General features: G+C 35.7%; 1 protein-coding gene across 2 annotated transcripts in view; it reads right to left on the bottom strand.

Annotated features, from left to right (window-relative positions):
* Positions 1–14348, bottom strand: part of LOC131957929 (pleckstrin homology domain-containing family G member 5) — a 99287-nt gene that overhangs the window by 75326 nt on the left and 9613 nt on the right. Inside the window, exons 2-4 of one of the 2 annotated variants that reach the window (XM_059322780.1) lie at positions 7398–7489; positions 5197–5358; positions 2547–2699 (exon numbers count right to left, since the gene is read on the bottom strand). In XM_059322780.1, the coding sequence (XP_059178763.1) occupies positions 2547–2699; positions 5197–5358; positions 7398–7489 (407 nt within the window). The remainder of the gene's footprint in view (positions 1–2546; positions 2700–5196; positions 5359–7397; positions 7490–14348) is intronic. The other variant, XM_059322781.1, reaches the window with a different exon arrangement.

Raw genomic sequence — 14348 nt, 5'->3', positions numbered from 1 at the left:
ATATTGAGCTAGGGGCCCTAACATATTGAGCTAGGGGCCCTAACATATTGAGCTAGGGGCCCTAACATATTGAGCTAGGGGCCCTAACATATTGAGATGGGGCCCTAACATATTGAGCTAGGGGCCCTAACATATTGAGCTAGGGGCCCTAACATATTGAGATGGGGCCCTAATATATTGAGCTAGGGGCCCTAACATTCTGTGCAAGTAGGGGCTACTATAAACATAGATAGTAACTTAACCAGCTGAGCTAAGCGTAAGAAAAAAAGAGCTAGCAGAGGTAGGCATCACAAGAGCTATAGCTCAGTATAAAGGTTAACCCAGAATCTCAACAAGCTATTAACAGCTCCATTAATGTATCTTTAATCCGCACTTTTCTGCTAAACTGCCCAGTTCCCATATTGCTGATGTGAACAGGTTGAGTAAATCACAAAATCATATCAGCTTTACCTACTTAAATAAGCCCACCTGAAATAAAATTCTTGTAACTAATAACTATTCTGCAAATACCTAGCACTTAATAACAACATACGCAAGGGCTAAAGGGAGATAATTCATACTTTACAGCGAAACAAGTAAACATTGACTATGGGACTTGCATTCTTATAAAACATCGAAGCTAGTATTTACAATCTTCTGTATCAGGTGTAGCGATGTAGATAAAATAAAAATTAATTAAAGCGGCATCGTATTATAGCTCCAAAGGCAGTAAATGTCTTGCAGTTCTGCCAGTATTTGACTTTCTATTAATCAGCTAAAACTAAAACGCTAATACATTTTTTAAAAAAAAAGCTTTTTAGCTGTACATAACAGATTTGACAGCATCCAATATGAAGGAGAGATACTACTATCATCTTAATACACTTTGTTTAGAGTTGAAAAAAAAAAGTTAGGTTATTTGTGATAACAAGCGATGAAATACAATACCTTATAACTTGGGGCTCTAATCCTAACCTTAATGATTTGTTATAGCCATTATAGGTTTTATCCGCAAGAATAATTGATTAAAACTAGACAACACACAAACATGACAACATTGCACAGCGCAAGAGAAGAACACACGAATTGTTAGAATACACGCACACTACAATAACTTCCGTTTGCCAGAAAGAAAGGGAAAAAAAGGGGGAGGTGGGATAAAAAAATATTCAGAGGGAATTCAGGATTTTGATCATTTAAAAAGAAATTAAAGCGTATTTCTATCTTATTTTATAAGAAACATTTTTACATGCAATTTTTTGCTTAAAAAAAACAATCCCCCCACACCAAATAAAAAATAAAAATAAATAAAATAAAAATAAAAATTGTATTCTCAGGTAGTTAAAAAAGAATAATGAAACAACTCTGTTGTCACATGGTATAGTGTTACAGTATTTTAGTGTGATGCGAAACCTGGGCTTGCGGGATGTAGAAAAAAAAATATTCCAAGAAAAACTGACCCCCCCCCCCCCCCCCCCCCCAAGAGATGCCTGGAAGAAACTTTAATAAGGCCTAAAATAAAAGAACAAGAAACAAATAGGACCCTATTAGAATTTCAATTGAATGATTCGCTGATTTCGTAGGTCTGGCCACTCCGCCGTAGAAAAAAAACGTGAATTGTTTATTTGTTTCAACTACAAGGCACACATTCCCTTCATCAACCTTCAATAAGCGGACAAGATAAACGGCCGTAAACACGATTGTTGCTGCATGGGTTGTCTCCCTGTTCCCACGCAGCCCGAGTTACCTGCGCTTGACTCACGAATGTTCGTGTTGGCGGGGGACGGGTAACGTGGATGTGACGTGTCACAACTGGACCGTCTGCTCGTGCTGAACAGACGGTCACGTGACTTTACAGCTGTGGGCTAACAAACACTGACGTCACAGATGACAAGAGGGACTGAAGGGCGGTAACTTCCGGTTGTACACAGACCAAGAAAAGGGCGACAACAAATTATAGAGATGCGCCGTTTTAAATTGTATGACGATTTTGAAAATAAAATTCAACGAGGCCTGGGGCCTGGGTCATGTCTAGACCGGCCAACTTGGTGCCACTAATGTTTTAAAATGAGATTTTAGTCTGGCATCGTCACGTCTAGGCCACAAACCCACGATAGAAGTTGACCCTGGCGTCTAAAACTGGTTCCAGATTCAACGAGTACACACGCACTCACACAGAGAAAATATCACGTGACAGTCACGTCACTACTGACGTCATGAAGAGGTCAGTTCTTTACACTGTATTGCTTATATATTGTTTGTTCAGTGTAGATTTTTAGTTTCATTAACGGTGGTAATTTAAAAAAAAATTGAAATACATCATTTAAATTATTTAAAAAAAAAAGTAGAGCCATTTTCAGTCGTGCTTATTTTTACAGGGATTTCCCGTAAAAACCAAGCCTAATTTGTCCTTCCCCTTCAATTAGTCCTCAGACCCAAGACTCATTACGTCAATTACGGCTTCATTAAGCGCCAACGCTAAGTATTGACAGAACGCGTTGTCAAGCCACAAGGGACGCAACCACGCAGAAAAGGGGAACCCAGCCAGATAAAACCCAGTTGCTTACCTTGTTAGCTGTTGGTGCGAAGAGGTTAACGACCGATAACTTCTGTGATTTGTTTTTCTTCCCTTCCGATAACGTCCCCTGGGGGCTGATGGGCGGATAGAAAGTATCATCGATGGAAAGGTTTCCGCTTCGTCCTTTGCCGCGTAGACTGCCCTGTGGGTGGGAGGGGTGGGGGGTGGGGGAGGTGAGGTCAGTATCCATAAACTGATTGATTTTGTGCAATAAACAGTTCAACATTAAAAAAAAAAAATTAAAAATAATCAAGCTTGGTCTTCATTAGTTTATAGTCTAAATTAATTTTTGAACATTAAAGCGAAAATATATTGTTTTGTTAGGAAATTCTGTTGTTTTTAAATAACATTTTTTAACTTCTTATGCAACACGCAAAAGAACATAGAAACATAATATACTAAAACAAAAATCTCATAAACATTAAAATCAGTATTCTTACGAGAAAATTTTTATAAAAATGTTTACATACAAAATTACAATGTAAATTCGAGTTACATTTCTGTTATAAAATGGCGCCAGGCTACCACGGTAAGATTTGGGTGTGGAGAAAATTCAAGGTTGTGATTCAGGTTAGGTTAGGCTCATGTCTGTGTTGGATTAGGGTTTAAGGGCAAATGTTTAGATTAAGGTCGGGGTTTGTAGGTTTTGTTCCGGGGTGCCTGATGTCTAATTACAGAAATGTAACTGGTTGAACTCTGACCTCTTACACCAAGTTAAACTCAACCAGGGAGGGGAGAAACAAAACAAAGTTAAACCAATTCTAGTTACATTCGTCTAATTTGTTACGTTCGTCTAATTTGTTACATTCGTCTAATTGTTACATTCGTCTAATTGTTACATTCGTCTAATTGTTACATTCGTCTAATTGTTATATTCGTCTAATTGTTACATTCGTCTAATTGTTACATTAATCTAATTGTTACATTCGCCTAATTGTTATGTTCGTCTAATTGTTATGTTCGTATAATTGCTATACTAAAGTTAAGCATACAGTAGTGGCAACCCTACAATTTTATACACAAATTTTAAACTCTAGCTACATTTATCTAACCGTTAATGCAGTTAATCTTAACGAAAACTCTAGATTAATCTACCGTTAAATAAACATTTTATATACACTTTAATCAAGACATTTTAAAGGCGCTTTACACTATTTTATGCGCATTTATACAACCTAAAAAAAAGAATTATTCCTAATGGCTAAAGCATTAATAAATAATCAAACAGCAAAGAGCTAGAATTTAGTTTTTTTCAAATTTATTATATAAATAACTATTTAAAAATAACGTTCTTGTTAATATGAAGCTCTTGTTTTGATTTTAGGCCAAAATATAACGTCAGGTTTTATCCTATACAGGCTAGTAGTGGTTCTAATTCTGATATCTGAATACCCCATTACGGGTTTTAGCCCAGAGAACTGTATAGCCCTAGAAACGCTAGGAGTGGTTCTAACCCAGGTAAGCGGGTACCCCAACATACTAGTAGATATGCTATTTTCACATATTGTCTATAAAGGACAGCATACAGTTATGAGACTCAATACATGATTCAAACGTTTCTTAACAGCGTCGCATTCTGTGGATATTTAACCCTGCTAAGAAGAAATACATTCTAGAACCACTGCAATATATTAAACTTTTTCTTCACCAACTGTAGAGAACTCTATGATAACCCACACGTCTTGAGCTTAAATCCAGACCTACTGGATAAAACATTAGCGACGTAAGAAGAACTAAATCCAGATCTTCTACTTAACGCTGAGTTTTAAATGATATTTTTGAAAAAAGTGTTATTGTTTAATTCTAAAAATATATCTAAATTTTAATGCCACAGAGAAATACAATAGAGAAAAACATTAAAAAAAAAACCTGAACTTTATTTCGAATACTAAGTTTAAAAGAAACCAAATAAATTCTTGAAGAAAGAACCGAACAAAGAAGAATTTTAAAGAATCACACTGGGTAGGGTAGTGTTGGTTTCCTGGTCGATATAGTTCATTAGCCAGACGAATCAAAAGGTATGAGTTCAAATCTAAACTACTCAGATATAGTTTACATGGAAAACATTGGCAAAAATATGCTTTTTGTATTTGTTATTTTAAGAAAAAGAAAGTAATGTATTCTATTTACTAATGTCATACAATATAGCCATTTAAAACAAATTACACCATCTATGTGAAACATACTTTAGAAAATTATGAAACAACTACCAAGGTTAGAATATTAAAAATATTAAAACCAACACCAGACATTCCACCATTGGCAATGTTCTCAAAAATGTAGATATTCTGGGGATTTTTACAGTAATGAAATTACACTCGGGAAAAAAAAAACAACAGCTCCTGTAAAATTTTGTAAACTAATTATTTTTTTCTAAAAAAAAAGATAATTGTTTATTTTGAGAACAAAACCGTCAGAAAAACGAAACTGATGCATGCAAGAATAAATAAGCGGTGCAAAAACTAAAGCTTAGGACGTGCAGACACCACAGCAAACACCATATTAGCAGCTAAAAATAGAAACAAGGGCGCTAACTCTACACCAAAAGCTAAAAATAACCACAATGCAAACGACGATTGGCTTGGTGAGGGTCACGTGCAGCCATGCGTGGTAGGGTGGCCGAGTCGCTAGTCACTTACAAAGCTGTCGTCGTAGACTTTGAGTCCCTCGGCGTTCTTCGCGTCGCCCTTGGTAAAGAAGTGCTCCCGGAAGGGGAGCTGGAGGGAGCCCCGGCGCTGCTTGGAGGGCGGGGGCTCCAGGAGGAGTGGCACCACGCCCACCGAGTCGCGGCGTGAGTTCCGCTGTGTGGAGTGGAAAGGGTTAACCGACTGTGTTGAATGGTACTCAGTGCATTCACACTTTTGTACTTAGTACATTCGCACTTTGAACTGTAGTAAGTACAGTGACACTCTGGACTGTAGTAACTAACACTTTGATTTGTATTCACTAAAATACACACTTTAGTAATTAGTCAGTAAATTACAACGTGGAATTTTGTACTCATTCCATGAACACTGTTTTTTACTTCAAAATCTCTAGATCTAGCTGTGTACAGTTTTCAATGTATAAGTAAAGTTATTAATTTTAAGTTCATCAGCGTTTTCTCCAACTTCCATTATCACAGTGATTTTATTCAGTTTTGTTGCAGTCGTTTACAATAAGATCTGCTTATTCTTAGACAATTGACCCGTGTTCTTGAGTACACAATGTATGTGTGGGAACACGAATTAAACTTACATCTTAAATCTGAGGATTTTTGTTTATTTTTGACGATAAAACGTCTGGAATTAATTGCAAAAACGATTATATTTCATTCAATTAACGTTACAGTTTTTTTTACTGTTTCAAAATTTGAGATAAAACCTATTAGGTGTCGTGCATAAATGTCATCAGATGGTTTGTTCAGGTTGGGGGGGGGGGGGGGGGGGAGTATGTATTTTGTCATGGAGAAATACGTTTGGGGGTGGGGGAGGCGGGGTATGTATTTTTTCATGAAGGAATACGTTTGGGGATAGGGGTAAGAAATAAAGTAGGGCCTACACTGTACATCTCTTTTAAAAAAGTTAGTTAAGAGCTAGTAAGATTTTTTTAAAGTTATAATTTGAGTACTAAAAATAGGGGGGGGGGTCGTCAGGATATCGGAAGTGCAGGAAATCCATGACATCATTTCATGTCAGTTGAGTTGGGGGGGGGGGGGTGGTTGTGATATTCCTTTCGCGATTACCTGTTAGGTTAGAAGAGGGGGAGGGGGGACAAAAACATTGCCTAAACAGTTTGACGTCATTGATGGGCGACACCTTATAATCTTATAAGTATATAAGTTATACAAAAAGTATAATGAGACTTGTTAAATTAGGTTTCATCATAACACTTGTTATTTTCATTACATTGTGTAAAACATGTTAGTTAACGTAAAAAAAAAACACGTTGGATTAATGTTAATGTCATACTAGTGGGGATGGATTAAGTTTAACTGATACAGAACTATGTATAAGTTTAACTATGAACAGAACAGTTTATTTCTCTAGTAGACAAAAAAATTAACTAAATTAAAACTATTAATTATAATTCCAAAAAGTCTTTGATCGATTCAACTTTTGTGTTTAACTGATACTACTTTGGTCTAGTAAATTAAAAAATAATCTCTGAACTAATTAGAAAAAAACTAATAGGTAGGCTACTAATTAATTTTAAAAAAAAACTATTAAAAAAAGTGTGGCGTTTCTACTTTGTGTGAAACCAAATCTAAAGGCGTAGCCATAGATAGAGGGAAATGTCAAGGCCATTCTCAACGTCAAAAATGCGGAATTGGGAAATCCTCCCATGATGGCTACGCCTATGAATATTTCTACTTTTCTATAAGATGAAAATAGACGTATAAAAAACAAACAAGTATAAACAAATTTCTCTAAAATTGCATATTTAGCACCCAACCCAATATTGTAGTTATATGCAACCGTATGATTATAATTACTGTAATACATGTGTTTTTAAATACATACAAATATAGGCTTATAACTTATACATAACCCATTCCCAATATAGTAGTCATTGATATTTATTTTTGTTATTAATCATAGTGATTGATTCATTCTTAAACTCTGTAAACACGTCTAAATATGCCTTTTTAAAATACGATACTAGTCTGAAGTTATAAAATTAAAGTGAAATTCCTAAGATAAAAAAAAAATGAAATAAAACTAATAAATAAAAATGTTTGCTAGTTTAAGAAAAGTTTTGGGTTACTCTAATTTTGTTATCAAGTAACAAACTAGGGGAAAGAACTGGGTTATGGGAAGATTAGTGTTGTAAAAAAATAAAATAAAACAGGATTACTTACCCCTGAATGTTTGTTGTTCTTCGCGGAGCTGGATTTGTTGTTGTTGGCAGGTGGTCGCTTCCCCTGGGCATCCGTCTCCTTCTCATCTTTTTCTGTGGGGGAGGGGGAGGGGGGATAAACACAATTTAGATCAATCACGGGCTTCAACACATTTTGGTGCATATTCGTAATGAGGTTCTTTTGGTATTTGTCTTGGCATATATCAGTCTTCAAGCATGTATCAGTAGTATATTAGGTCCCTTTTGGGTATTATTTTTGGCGGAGGTGGGGATGGGGAGGAACAATGACATATAGGAAAATACTCGGGAGCAGGATGCGCGGGTGGCGCAAAGAGATATAGTAAAATACTCCCAGCCTGGCGCATCGGGATGGGGAGGGTGGGTGAGCAGGATGTGGGGGTGGCGCAAAGACATATAGTAAAATACTACGCCAACTGGTGTTGGCGGAGGTGGTGGGGAAGTAGGTCACCTTTTGGTGACCTTGTGACGTAATCATTGCCCTTGTGACGTAATTAGTGACTTTGTGATGTAATCATTGACCTAGTTACGTAATTTTAATGCGTTTTTAATGAGTTTTAATGAGTTTTTTAAATTTTTAATCAATTTTTATTGACTAGTTACGTAATTTGATTATTTGTTTACTTTTTAATTAATTTTTATTGACCTAGTTACGTAATTGGATTTTAATGAGTTTGAATTTAATTTTGTAATTTTAATTAATTTTTATTAACGAGTTACGTAATTTGATTATTTGTTTGATTTTAAATTGTTTACTTTGTTTGTTTACTTGTTGTTTATTTGTTTATATTGTGTAATTTTTATTCAATAGTTACGTAATGTGATTTTAATTATTTTTATTTTGTTTATTTTTAATTTTATTTTATTTTATAATTAGTTAAATTATTATTAACTAGTTACGTAATTTGATTTTAATTACTTTGTTTATTTATTTATTTAATATAGTTCTTTTCTTTGATGTTTAATTTGTTGGTTTGTTTGAATGTATGTATGTTTAAATAAAAGACTAACACTAGCCGTGTACTTTGTGAATAACAGCCATTAAAGATAACGATCAGCCACAGCTGTTACATATCAACCGCCCGCGAAGTTTTCTCGCCGCTGCCCGTTTTAATGGGAATGTATTGATCCCACCCACGGGCCATCACAGCATGATGTCCCACCTAATTAAATTTTGTTATGCTTCACCGAGTTTCCCCCGAGCGGTTGACAGCTGTGCAACAGCTGTTGTGCGACAGCTGGTGGTGTAATTACAAGGGCCAAGTTAATATTGATCGAACCCACTGACCATCAGTATGATGGTCCACCTATGTGTAATTTTTATTAACGAGTTACGTAATTTGATTTTAATTTTTTTTAAATTTTTAAATTTTTAATTTTATTTTATAATTAGTTTAATTATTATTAACGAGTTACGTAATTCGATTTTAATTTTTTAAATTTTTAAATTTTTTAAATTATTATTTTTAAATTTTATTTTTAATTGTTGTTTACTTGTTGGTTAATTTAATTACTTTGTATAATTTATTTGTTTGAAATTCATTTTAATTAGTTTGCTTTTAATTTCTTTGTTGTACGCCGTTTAAAATAAAAGACTAACACTAGCGTGTACTAGAAAGTGTCATTGTGTATAATATCCATTTAACCACAGCTGTTACTTATTAGTGACAGCTTGTACTTATCGATCCGCCCGGGATCCTCCCCGGCGCTCCCCGTGGTTGCTTAATAGCGGGCTCACTGAAGCGATCACAACAGGTAATTAATCGAAGCCATTAAGTCCCTCTCCGCGTTAAGTGTGGCGACAGCTGGTGCTGTAATTAGTCACGGCTCTCGGCTTTTTTCATTAGACTACAGCTGTACATGAACTATGTTCACATATCGTACGCCCGGTCATTCTTTGATCAAATTAAAAAATTTTGTTTCCACATGTCCTGCGAACCGTCCCTTGCTATGTATGAAAGATTAATGGTTGTAACTATTCGCTTATAGCGAGGGTCAGCGAAAACAAAAAATATATTTAAGGGTCGGAATTTTCTTTCAACCGCCGTTAAGTCAGGTTTTGAGACGAAACGAAGTCTCGGTAGGTTCGTGTTTTTTAATGGGCGACAGGGCGACTTGGTGCGTTGGTACGTAGGTATGCGGGGGTAGACATGTTTTTTACAAGTCTGGAAAAGTAATTAAGTTTTTTATGACCGTTCCGATTTTCTTTTGATCTGACCACCATTTGACCACCCTGAGCCAGATAAATTTAACAATTGTCGCAGCGGGGTTTATTTTAAGTGCACCCCGTGCACGCTTGTTTACATTTTAAAAGACGTGTCGCGTGTCTTCCCCTTACGGCTTCCCTAATAGAGAAACGAGAGGAAAGACAACTGTTCTAAAATTAGAACAGCCTTGTCTACAGACACGAGTATCGTCCCTTGTGAAAAAATTCGCGTCAGAATCCTTAACTAAACAGTCAATTTCTTTAAAAAATTAAAAAATAATTTAGGAAGACAAGGGTTAACAAAATATATATCTTAGGCTTGCAGCAGTTTACCTTCCCATGTTCGCTTTAGTATTACAGTTTTCACCAATCTTCTTTTTGACTTGAACTTCTTTAATTTTTTAAGAAAGTTTACTTATACATAATACATTACGTCTAATGACAATTTTTTATTTTTACCACTCAATGTATTTTCTTTTTCTATATCTTACATTGTCATCTTAATTTTTTGATCACCTTAGGTGGTGGTAAGGTGGTAAGGTGGTGGTAAGGTGGTAAGGTGGTGGTAAATTTGCTTAAGATTATAAACTTCAAGTTTTAAAAATCAACAACGTTATAGTACGTCGTCAAAAAAGACAATGAACCTAGAAGGAAGACGAATATATATCTTAGTCTTGCAGCAGATTACCTTCCCATGTTCGCTTTAGTATTACAGTTTTCATCAATCTTCTTTTTGACTTGAACTTCTTTAATTTTTAAGAAAGTTTACTTATACATAATACATTACGTCTAAGGACAATTTTTTATTTTTACCACTCAATGTATTTTCTTTTTCTATATCTTACATTCTCATCTTAATTTTTTGATCACCTTAGGTGGTGGTAAGGTGGTAAGGTGGTGGTAAGGTGGTAAGGTGGTGGTAAATTTGCTTAAGATTATAAACTTCAAGTTTTAAAAATCAACAACGTTATAGTACGTCGTCAAAAAAGACAATGAACCTAGAAGGAAGACGAATATATATCTTAGTCTTGCAGCAGATTACCTTCCCATGTTCGCTTTAGTATTACAGTTTTCATCAATCTTCTTTTTGACTTGAACTTCTTTAATTTTTAAGAAAGTTTACTTATACATAATACATTACGTCTAAGGACAATTTTTTATTTTTACCACTCAATGTATTTTCTTTTTCTATATCTTACATTGTCATCTTAATTTTTGATCACCTTAGTAAAAATTTGCTTAAGATTATAAACTTCAAGTTTTAAAAAACAACAACGTTATAGTACGTCGTGTCAAATGACACACCGTTTAAAATGTCTACATTTAAAGTTCACCAAAATAATGACGTAAAAACTAAATATGATATGACGTTAGCATACATATCATTCAATCTAATCACTCTAAAGTACAAATCAATAATTTTTATTGATTAAGGGGCTGGGTGAGTTATTTTTATTCGGGTGCCCAGGGAAGGTTTGGAGTTGGTTGGGACAGATTTTATACACGAGTCGGTGACGTTTTCACCGAGGCAGGGTTCGAATCTAGACCATGCATGTTTTGGAATTGTTAGGGAGAGTTAAACTAAGGTCGGTGAAGTTTTCACCGAGGTTGGTTTTGAACTCGGAACATGCATGTTTTGGAATCGGTAGGTGTAGAGTCCATACTAGGGTCGGGGAGTTTTGCTAACACTGAGCCAGGTTGCAAAGTTGGCACATGCATGTTTAGGAATTGATGGTAGCCGAGTTCATACTAGTGTCGGTGAAGGTTGGTTTTGATCTCGGAACATGTATGTTTTGAAATTGTTGGTAACCGAGTTCATACTAGGGTCAGGGGAGTTTTTGTTAACACCGAGGCAGGTTGCAAAGTTGGTACATGCATGTTTAGGAATTGTTGGTAGCCGAGTTCATACTAGTGTCGGTGAAGGTTGGTTTTGAACTCGGAGCATGTATGTTTTGAAATTGTTGGTAACCGAGTTCATACTAGGGTCAGGGGAGTTTTTGTTAACACCGAGGCAGGTTGCAAAGTTGGTACATGCATGTTTAGGAATTGTTGGTAGCCGAGTTCATACTAGTGTCGGTGAAGGTTGGTTTTGAACTCGGAGCATGCATGTTTTGAAATTGTTGGTAACCGAGTTCAGACTAGGGACGGGGGTGTTTTCACCGAGGCAGGTTACAAAGTTCGTATATGCATCATTGGAATTGTTAGGTAGAGTTAAACTAAGGTCGGTGAAGTTTTCACCGAGGTAGGTTACAAAGTTGGTACATGGATGTTTAGGAATTGATGGCAGTCGAGTTCATACTAGGGTCGGGGAATTTTGTTAGCACTGAGGCAGGTTGGAAAGTTGTTACATGCATGTTTGGGAATTGTTGGTAGCCGAGTTCATACTAGTGTCGGTGAAGGTTGGTTTTGAACTCGGAACATGCATGTTTTGGAATCGGTAGGTGTAGAGTCCATACTAAGGTCGGTGAAGTTTTCACCGATGGTGGTTTCAAAGTTAGTACAGGCATGTTTTGGAAGTGTTAGGGGCCGAGTTCATAGTAGTGTCGGTGAAGGTTGGTTTTGAACTCGGAACATGCATGTTCCGAGTTCATACTAGGGACGGGGGCGAGGGCGGCGGACAAAATTGTCGATGTAGGTAGGGTGCAAGCGATATTCAACGAGGAGTGGTGTCTACAAGTTATGTATCCCAGTCTGTTGGAGTGGTTTCTAGGGGGTTGTGATATTAGTTGAATAAATATTTGTCTGTAGGATTGTCATACAGCCTTTGTCTCTTAAATGGAATAGGTATAGTGCGGGTAGTAGTAGTAGTACGGTCTGTTTATCTAACGGTTGGTATTGAGGTTAGTGTGATGACGCAAGGTTGGATGGGAGAAGGGGAACGGGGTTGCGGACAAAGGGAAGGGGAAGGGCGAATAGTGATAAAAATAACTCACCCAGCCCCTTAATCAATAAAAATTATTGATTTGTACTTTAGAGTGATTAGATTGAATGATATGTATGCTAACGTCATATCATATTTAGTTTTTACGTCATTATTTTGGTGAACTTTAAATGTAGACATTTTAAACGGTGTGTCATTTGACACGACGTACTATAACGTTGTTGTTTTTTAAAACTTGAAGTTTATAATCTTAAGCAAATTTTTACTAAGGTGATCAAAAATTAAGATGACAATGTAAGATATAGAAAAAGAAAATACATTGAGTGGTAAAAATAAAAAATTGTCCTTAGACGTAATGTATTATGTATAAGTAAACTTTCTTAAAAATTAAAGAAGTTCAAGTCAAAAAGAAGATTGATGAAAACTGTAATACTAAAGCGAACATGGGAAGGTAATCTGCTGCAAGACTAAGATATATATTCGTCTTCCTTCTAGGTTCATTGTCTTTTTTGACGACGTACTATAACGTTGTTGATTTTTAAAACTTGAAGTTTATAATCTTAAGCAAATTTACCACCACCTTACCACCTTACCACCACCTTACCACCTTACCACCACCTAAGGTGATCAAAAAATTAAGATGAGAATGTAAGATATAGAAAAAGAAAATACATTGAGTGGTAAAAATAAAAAATTGTCCTTAGACGTAATGTATTATGTATAAGTAAACTTTCTTAAAAATTAAAGAAGTTCAAGTCAAAAAGAAGATTGATGAAAACTGTAATACTAAAGCGAACATGGGAAGGTAATCTGCTGCAAGACTAAGATATATATTCGTCTTCCTTCTAGGTTCATTGTCTTTTTTGACGACGTACTATAACGTTGTTGATTTTTAAAACTTGAAGTTTATAATCTTAAGCAAATTTACCACCACCTTACCACCTTACCACCACCTTACCACCTTACCACCACCTAAGGTGATCAAAAAATTAAGATGACAATGTAAGATATAGAAAAAGAAAATACATTGAGTGGTAAAAATAAAAAATTGTCATTAGACGTAATGTATTATGTATAAGTAAACTTTCTTAAAAAATTAAAGAAGTTCAAGTCAAAAAGAAGATTGGTGAAAACTGTAATACTAAAGCGAACATGGGAAGGTAAACTGCTGCAAGCCTAAGATATATATTTTGTTAACCCTTGTCTTCCTAAATTATTTTTTAATTTTTTAAAGAAATTGACTGTTTAGTTAAGGATTCTGACGCGAATTTTTTCACAAGGGACGATACTCGTGTCTGTAGACAAGGCTGTTCTAATTTTAGAACAGTTGTCTTTCCTCTCGTTTCTCTATTAGGGAAGCCGTAAGGGGAAGACACGCGACACGTCTTTTAAAATGTAAACAAGCGTGCACGGGGTGCACTTAAAATAAACCCCGCTGCGACAATTGTTAAATTTATCTGGCTCAGGGTGGTCAAATGGTGGTCAGATCAAAAGAAAATCGGAACGGTCATAAAAAACTTAATTACTTTTCCAGACTTGTAAAAAACATGTCTACCCCCGCATACCTACGTACCAACGCACCAAGTCGCCCTGTCGCCCATTAAAAAACACGAACCTACCGAGACTTCGTTTCGTCTCAAAACCTGACTTAACGGCGGTTGAAAGAAAATTCCGACCCTTAAATATATTTTTTGTTTTCGCTGACCCTCGCTATAAGCGAATAGTTACAACCATTAATCTTTCATACATAGCAAGGGACGGTTCGCAGGACATGTGGAAACAAAATTTTTTAATTTGATCAAAGAATGACCGGGCGTACGATATGTGAACATAGTTCATGTACAGCT

Source organism: Physella acuta, unplaced genomic scaffold (genome assembly GCF_028476545.2).
Source record: "Physella acuta isolate Inbredline_101_S28 unplaced genomic scaffold, ASM2847654v3 ptg001279l, whole genome shotgun sequence".
NCBI classification, from domain to species: Eukaryota; Metazoa; Mollusca; class Gastropoda; family Physidae; genus Physella; species Physella acuta.
The sequence above is the reverse complement of the archived record's forward strand: the minus strand, read 5'-3'. Positions and strand labels throughout refer to the sequence as shown.